General features: G+C 45.3%; 1 protein-coding gene across 2 annotated transcripts in view; it reads right to left on the reverse strand.

The window, feature by feature from the left end:
• Positions 1 to 7,448, reverse strand: part of LOC137370985 (NADPH oxidase 4) — a 265,074-nt gene extending 257,626 nt beyond the window's left edge. For both annotated transcript variants that reach the window (XM_068032888.1, XM_068032887.1), the window contains exons 1-2: positions 7,392 to 7,448; positions 7,124 to 7,219 (exon numbers count right to left, since the gene is read on the reverse strand). In XM_068032888.1, coding sequence (XP_067888989.1) covers positions 7,124 to 7,219; positions 7,392 to 7,448 — 153 coding nt within the window. The remainder of the gene's footprint in view (positions 1 to 7,123; positions 7,220 to 7,391) is intronic.
• Positions 7,449 to 8,913: the final 1,465 nt, after the last annotated feature.

The following is an 8,913-nucleotide window of genomic DNA, read 5'->3' on the forward strand; positions in this document are numbered from 1 at the left end:
CATAATATTCCCTAGAGTATTGAAATGCAGCCACAAAATTCAGTTTGTTGGTTGTAAACAGTATGGGCTCAAAATTGGATAGTATTGGTTTGTGGGCATGGGGATCATGATGCATGATTGCCCCTTGACCGATCAACGTGACTTTGTGCTGCCTGCTCATCTCCATGATTGTAGCATGCATTCCAGAACTAAACACACTGTTGACTGGCTGTACAATCAGCAAGGGGCCTAGGTGTGTGTGTGGCTAGCACAAGTTAAAGCTCGCCTGCACGTCTTAAAGCCCGCCTGCACCCCTTAAAGAGGAGGTGCATTCTGACCGCAGCAGGTGCTGGAACTGTCTCTAAAAGTGTTTCTGAGAAGAAGTAAGGAGTTCCAATGGAGCAGCAGGCCAGAGAGGGGGCTCCTGGGTTCTCTGAAGTAGTAGTAGCGGCCTTAGTTCAGGAAGTTGAAAGGCAGAGAGACGTCATGTTTCTGCAGGGGGCCAAGAGGCCCTTAAGGCATAAAAACAGAATGGGAGCAGGAAGCCACAGAGGCCAACTGAAGTAGTGCGGCCCCGAGGATCTGACTACAGCACCACAAAATCTTCAGTGACCTCACACGAGTAATCAAAGTCAGTGAGTGCATTTTAAAATAACATTTCCAACCCACCGCACCACCAATCTTAAACGCTGCTCAATGCACCACACTCCTATTACTCACTCATCAGCAATCTCTCATAATTCAGACTTCATGCCTAATATTCATATGCTCCAGTTCACCCTGACACACTTATCACTGCTGCAAGGCTCATGCCCACCTCTCACAGCTTCCACATCCTGCCAGCACATTGCAACACACTCAATGACACTCTTCCCCCTCTTTTGCAGGACAAGGCAGCTCATAACAGGAGGAAGCACCAGTGGGGCACAGGCATGCCTGTATTATCTTGGAGGAGATGATGCCATGAATTATTAGGCTGGTATTGACTCAGGCCTTTGCAACTAGCATCACCAAGAACATTTAGGATGATCGTATGTTCCTGCCTTATGCCCCTTCTCAAATCTTACCCTCATCCTGCTATCTGGCATGAAATGCAAGCTGCAAATGGTGTGACCATGGACCTCTTGTTTTCCACCCAAACCCCCTTCCCTCACCACAAAGCTCCCCTTCGGCATTTATGCTTTCAGGTACCCAAGAATTGCTGCCTAGCCAATCAGTGCAGCCTCAGCAAGCAGGGCGCAAGCAAGAACAGACATCTGATGAACAAGCACTGGCACTTGAGATTGGCATTGCGCAGACTTTAGAGGGTAGTTTAGAGGTGAGTTCGGCACCTGGTGAGTTGCCAGGCACAAGTGAGCTCCAGCCAGGCTGGGGGAAAGAGTAGCGGATGTGCCAGCTCACCGCAGGGCAAGGTCACAGAAGAGTTCTGCTGCAGGGCACTTAGATGAGGACTTTGATGGGGAGCCATATACGAGAATGCTGATGGGCAGGCACACAAATACTTGCTGCATTGGCCAGCCTGCCACAGAGCCTGTTGTCACTGCCAAGGGGCATGGAGTCTGGCTGCAACTTGACACAGGGCCTCGCATAGAGCTCGGAGCCCATCCTTTCCAGCGTGGAAGTGGTGAATAACCTGATGACAGCACTTGTGGACCCAGCCACAATGCAATGTCTGGTGGCCGATGTCTCAGATCCCATAGCAGCATAGGCAGAAGTCGCCCAATGGGTACTGCAGTGGAAACTCAGACAGAGGTCATGAGATCGATGCTTGTTGCCATGCAATCCCAGCTTGGTACCATGTCGATTCAGACTTCTGCCATCATGTTTGTGGATACCAGTGCTCAAAGGGGCTTGCAGGCTCCCACAGCAGTCCAGCAATCTGTATTCCAGCAATTTACTAGGAATGCTGAGGCGGCATCCTGGGGGAACATAAGAACATAAGAAATAGAAGCAGCAGTAGGCCATTCAGCCCCTCAATCCTGCCCCGTCATTCAATAAGATCATAGCTGATCTGTCCCAGGCATTAACTCCTCTTCCAGGCCTGCTCCGCATACCCCTCGGCTACCCGAGATTTCAAAAATCTATCTACCTCCTCCTTAAATACATTTAGTGACCCAGCCTCCACAACTCTCTGAGGTAGAGTATTCCAGAGATTCACCACCCTCTGAGAGAAGAGATTCCTTCACATCCCAGTTTTAAACGTGTGCCCCCTTATTCTGTAACTATGTCACCATGTGGCTCTATGGTGCACCTCTGCCAGTCCCCCTGCTGATGCCACTCAGCCAACCCAGCCAAACTGAAGCCATCTATGCTGAGGTGATGCAGTCCTAAGCCAGACCCTCAAGACTCAGATCTGCACGAGGGTGTCTTGCAAGACCACCTGCAGACAAACCCACTGAAGGATAGATTTTGTACTGGAGGCGGGGCTCCTGGCGCCGGACCGAAAAGGTGGAGGGAATGCCACCTCTGCCTTTTTGAATCAAAGCTTTAGTCGACGGGATCCCCATCCCTTTAAAGGGACAGTGATCCTGCCTCCAAGAGCTGCCGGCCAATCAGAGGGCTGACAGCTCAACAGTACTGGCAGCACCACTGGGAGCACTGGTCGCTGCTGGTACTGCACAGGCCTCAGAACAGGGACAGCAGTGGAACCCCGGAACAGAGACGGGGTCGCCAGAGCCAATCGGGAAGGGAGGTAGGGGGTGGTTGTTGAGTCCGGGGGAAAGGGGTGGGTCTCGGGGGGTAAAGTTGTTCCTGGTGTGCATCTTCCATGGGCCACAAAATGCCCACAAAGGAGGGAACCCCACCCCCCAAGCCTGCAGGGAGGGCGCCTTGTTTTACAAGGCATCCTCCCCGCACGCCGGAGGTCCCCTGCCACTGGTAAGATCCCAGCGGCGATGGGAAGAGGCCCTTAACTGTCCATTAATAGGCCACTTAAGGACTCTAATTGGACTCTTGACGGGAAGGCTGTCATCAGTCTATCCCACCCTGGGAAGATGGCTGGGCGACGGGGAGGCAACAGGCCTTCTGCTCCCCGTTGTGATACTCCGTGCCCCCTCCCCCCAACTGACTCTGATCCCGTCTCGGGGGCCTCACAAAATCCCAGCCTGAGTGTCAGGTGCCTTCCACCAACTATGTTGCAGCCTCTGGGGAAGCACTGCATAGGAGCACTAGACCAGACTATGGCACCCGTAAGACAGGCTGTAAAGGAATGCGCAAGGGTAAATAGTTCCGTTTTCTTTGCATTGTTGGAAGCGTTATTGGATAGAGTTGTTATGGAACTTTTTGTTTTGTGGTGTCTTTTATTTCAGAATTTTGGCCAAGAGGACACTGTGATACTTCATAGTAAAGAGATAGAAAAATGGAGAATTGTACAGTAATGGTGATGTAGGGATAGGGGAAATGGAGTCTGATTACCTCCTCATTCACAGCCTGTCCGGAGCTATGGTGTTCTGAATGCCTCCTCCTTTCCTTCTCCACCTCCTCCTGAGATACACACCAAAAGCTTGGTAGCAAGGGTTGCGCCCTCATGAGAGTCAGATTGTGTGGGACACAGCAGACCACCATGAATTTGGAGACATGCTCCAGCGAGGATTGTCGAGCACCCTCCAATCAGTCCAGGTAATGGAATCAATTGAGAACAATGATGATTTTCTCCATGATGCTCCTGGTTGCAGCATGGCTCTGATTATACACGTGCTGTCCATGTGTGGTTGGGAAGTGGAGTGGAGTCATGAATCATGTAGCAGGTAGCCCTGGTCACCAAGTAGCTACCCTCTAGTTCATCATGGTGGCTCGAATATGGCGGGAAAGGCTGATTGGTGCAGAATAAAAGCATCATGACTGCTTCCAGGAAAGCATGCATTCACCAACATGATGGTCTGGGTGTGATCGCACACCAACTGTACGTTAAGGAAGCGGAACCAATGTTCCCGCTAAGTCCACGTGTGCGCAACTGCGTAGCAGCCTAGAAGGTACCGCACAGGCTTTGTTCCTTGATAAATACAGATTCACAAAAAATCTTATGGCCGCCTCTGGTGAAAAAACTGCCCACGTGCAACAACAAAAATTTAAAGGGAACAATGAGTGGAATCCTTTGCAGTTCGGATACATCTCTCTATTGAGATGTTTTGACCTCAAAGCCACATGAGTGCAGACAATGGCTTTCTGCACCATTAGGAATCCCACTATCCTGGCAAAGCAAGGTTCTTCTTGATTATGTTTCTCTCTGGTTATAGAGATAATTATGAAATTCCCTCTCCTTTTGTAGAAGGTCTCTGTGATCTCTTTGATGCAGCGATGTACAGCGAACTATGAGATGTTTGGTGATGCCACTGGCTCCATCTTTGGAGGCATAGAAATTGACAGCCACAGTGATCTTCATGGCCACCAACAGCACATCCTCATCCTGCTCTACAGCTGCAGGTTCATTTTGAGGAAATGGCACAGTTCGGTGACCACCTCCTTGGTGAATCGTGGCTGCCTTAGACACTGCTCCTGCTGAGCTGGAGGCAGGAGAAGTGCTCCCTAAAAACCCTTGGTGAGTATGGCCTTCTATTGTGAGCGCTCCTTTTCCTCCCTCTGTGCACTGCTTCCGTCTCTGCTGCCTGTGTTCCATCTCCCTATCATGCTGCAGCCCAAGAGGGACTGCAACTATAACCCTCATGAGTGATAGCAGGCTTTGTACTGACAGGCCTTCAATCTCCAATGAATTCTGTGGAAAAGTCCGAAGCACCTCAACTGAAAGTTCCATGCTCATCCGTTTAAATAGGTTTTTTTTGGGGTGAGGGGAGAATCTCTCATGCAGCCGAACACATGTTCAGCTGTGAGTGTTTCTAAGAAAAGACATTAACAGGACCTGCAAAGTCCAAAATGGCAGGTCAGGTGCCAAATCAGCTTTAGATGATGAGTGATGTCATGGGTCTGCGTGCTTCCAGCACATGCACAGTAGACCGACACTATTGCTCTTCCAAGTATGGCGCACCACACAAGCCATGCCAGAAGCAGACGGAAGCAGATCAGCTGCCATTTTCAACACCTCCGAGCTCCCGTAGCACCAATGCCAGCGGTGTTACAGAGCCCAATATTATGGTCTATTTACCCCAATGAAAATACCATTGTCAGACCAACACAAAGGAAATTATTTCATCCAATCTTTGTCCAAAACAATTTCTGTAGAATGTGAAAATAATATGAAGCATAAATTGGGAAAGGGCACAAAACCAAACGGTATTTCTGAAACATTCTTTAGGAACATAGATTGAGGTACAGATCAGGCATGATCTAATTGAATGGTGGAATAGGCTTGAGGGACTGAATGGCCTATTCCAGTTCCTATATTCCTAAAAGATAATTGCATTTTTTAATGCCCGCCTTTATTCGATACCCTTGATATGCTGACCTAACATAAATCTACTTATCTCAGTCTTGAACGTTTCTTGGTAAGAGAAAATTCCTGATTTCCACTACCCTTTGTGTGAAGAAGTACTTCCTGATTCCACTCTTGAGTGGCCTAGCTATCATTTTAAAATTATGGCCCCTTGTTCCAGATTCCCCCACATCATTCTAATAAATAACCAAAACATTCTAATTAGTTTACTTTTGCTTTTGAAGCAGTAATGTTGCTGCAGTGCTAAACAGGTCAAAGATAAAATGGAAATCAGCATAACTAACTATTAAATATAAATGGAGCAAAAGTAGGAGGGCCTTTCAAACAATGGAAAAGACCCAGAATAAAAGATTAGTCTGGATAGACAAATCAGCACATGATTTATGTTTGAATATGATTTTACCGATCTGATTTAAGAACTCCAAAAGTTAAACAAAATTCACCAGAAGATTTATTTTGCATGGACTGTAATGTATCCTTCGCAATCTGGTTTAAAGCAATAGAGAAAATTCCCCCAGTTTTAAAAATAGCCACCCTCTTTCCCCAAACACATCAGTAAGAAATAAGTTGCCAGTTGGCTATAATCACTCAAGGTAATGTGTCAGGGGAAACCGGAGAACACAAAAGCCCTCATTGCAGAGTCATATTTGCCGGTAGGCCCAGAAACAAGCCGGAAGTTTTATTTTGTAAGTAGGCATCTTCCACTTCTCTTGTCCATCTACTACTGGGGATAGGGCAAAGGAGCCATAGCTGCAGAGATGTGACCTCCATAGGTAAGTAAGCTCATATAAAATAGTAGCACCCAAAATCCAGAACCACATGGAAATCGCAAAGTGTAATTTTATCCCAGAATCTTGTTTATAACAATGAACTTCAAAAATTAGCGAGTAATCAGCCTTCCACTTCATAAACATGAAACAAAAGATATGCTGATTTTGAAAGTGATCGTCTTTTTGCATTGAAAGTTTAAACGGAATCGGAATATAACTTTTTTTTTGTAATAGGCAACGTTGCTTAAGTTAGCCTGGTCAAAGTGAACAAGTTGAAGAAAAGTTGGGCTACATTCTATGTTAACACTTAGAAAACCATGCGCCTCCTGACCACCGACATGAATGAAATCCGATTTGGATAAAGTACAGCCATTAAGTGGCACAAACGTTTTTGTACAACCTTCTTCCTGTTTTACTTCCCACATTCGTTACACGCACTGCACGTAGCCTGAAGGAGGTTCCTGATTTAAACAGTGCCGCAGGAGACATTCTTTTACAATGTTCATTGTACTGACACGATTCTTTTCAAATTTATTCCAAATGCCCTATTTTACTGCTTTCCATGTCTGCTTCCTTTTTAACCCCAAGTGAGTTTTAGCCCATGTCTGGTAATCTTTCTGATCAGTTCATTCCGACTGACATCGGCTTCCCTGCTCCCAACATAAAAGGTTCACATCTAACCAGAGCTCCTATCCTTTCTCGCCGGTTACTTTCTGTACAAACGATAATATTAACTAAATTTACAATTAGTGCATTAATTTAATCAGAAACCCAAGTTTCCTTTTTAAAAAAAATATTTCAACGCTAAGTGAAAGGGGCCATGGAAAAGTTGAAATATACCGATCTTTCCGCTGTTTGGAAACAATAGCCTGTACAATGGACAAGAAGCTCGCTAGCAAATGCTCATCTGTCAGATTCACTGCAGCCCCTGAGCCTCCTCGCACACTTGTCCACGACTCATCTAAGACGGATCTTTTGTTCTACTTACCCCAAGCATCCGATGCAAGTAATAATACTGGGCACCGTAGTAATAAAGCGTAAAGGTTTTCCAAAAGAGCAGCACGTTGATAGATAGCCAGAAAAGCTGAAATAAAGGGAAGAGGGAGGAAGAGTTAGTGAAAGCAACTTGTAAAGACAATTGGTACAATTTGAACTCAGGAGAGCACCGATTCGACTACTTAGGAAAGTTTGCAAAGTGGTTTAAAATGCGTTGTAAATGTAACAGTGAAGAGTATTTTTGTACTAGTCAGCCCTACCAAAAATAGATGTTTTCCACCCTCGTTGGAGAGCCAACTTCTGCAGGACAAAGCCATGGTGCAGTGAGTACTGTGTGGATTCTCTCCTGGCTCTCTGCTCCACCGCGTTAAATACCTTCCCAGACTCCGAGCTGCAATGGCGCTCTTCCGCCCCTCGGTTCTCTTTGATCTCCCAGATTTTGTGTTGTTGATGCATTTCCTACATCTTCATCGTAGCTTACAATTGGCCGTTTCTCCGACCAGGATAAAATTCACTTAAGGCATCTTTTAAAACAAAAGAGGAAGCGCATTCCATCTTTCCGCTTAACCGATCACACTTCGAAAGTTGTAGAAATGTGAAGCTGGAGTGAAGGACTCAAACAGAAAAATAGAGAAAAAAAACTAAAAATACTGGATTAAATAAACAAATCAGTGCATTATTATAAAAAAAAGGCGGAAAACGATTTAATAACAAGAGTTATAATAAATACAAGAAATGCTGGAAATACACAGCAGGTCTGGCAACATCTGTGGAAAGAAAAGCAGTTAATGTTTCAAACGTTAACTCTGCTTCTTTCGCCACAGATGCTGCCAGACCTGCTGAGTATTTCCAGCATTTGTTTTTATTTCAGATTTTCAGCATCTGCAGTATTTTGCTTTTATATTAATAAAAGGAGTAGCTGACTTGAGAGAATTAGAATAAAAGAGAGAACATGACAAGAAAGTTACACAGTAGGAAAAAGCAGAATTTGGGGATGAAGAAAGGGAGCAAAATAGAAGCGGCGCAAAAATAGATGAAATGGAACGTATGATGCTAATTTTTTGTGTTGCAAGATCTAACTTCGCAGGTCTGATCTCCCACAAGGTAATTTTGAATTACTATCCATCAATAAGCAGAAAGCAAGTAATAAAGCAGGATAGAGCAACAGGTTAGAAAGATTTGCAGACAAGTACCAGAAGGGGTATAGATAAAGCAGCTGAAGACGGAATAGAATACCTTATTTTAATTCATTGTCAGTCACACAGCAGTGTTTTCCAATTTATTAGCCGCCAGCCACATGTGGCTAACTGGGAATCCAGATGTGACCAGCATTTCTGATTAGTAAATAAAAAGTGAAGAGAATCGGTGGGCATGTGACATATTCATATTCACAAGGCATGTGCACAAGTTTTTTTTGTGCCTTTATTGGTAACAAAAACCACAAAGTGGTTTTAGATCGTTGTGTTTTACTTCCTTGTTTACTGAATGGTGGTGGATGTTTAAGTAAATATACACGCGTGAAATACATTCACCTCTATTGTATGAGTGAGTGTCCGGCATGTCTACTAAAATTAGTGCATGTGGCTAAAACAGTGTCCCTGTAGCCATATCTGTGAGTTGTCAGCAATTTTATATTGGACACTGCTGATTTAGAGAAGAACATTGTGGTACTACTTTGCCACAAATTAATCTGAAGTCTGAAACCGCACCATCACCTGACCACGTGAGAACCATCATATCCCTCCAGATAATCAAACAAACGTCTGACAGAAAACCTATAGG

This window comes from Heterodontus francisci, chromosome 6 (assembly GCF_036365525.1).
Source record: "Heterodontus francisci isolate sHetFra1 chromosome 6, sHetFra1.hap1, whole genome shotgun sequence".
NCBI lineage: Eukaryota > Metazoa > Chordata > Chondrichthyes > Heterodontiformes > Heterodontidae > Heterodontus > Heterodontus francisci.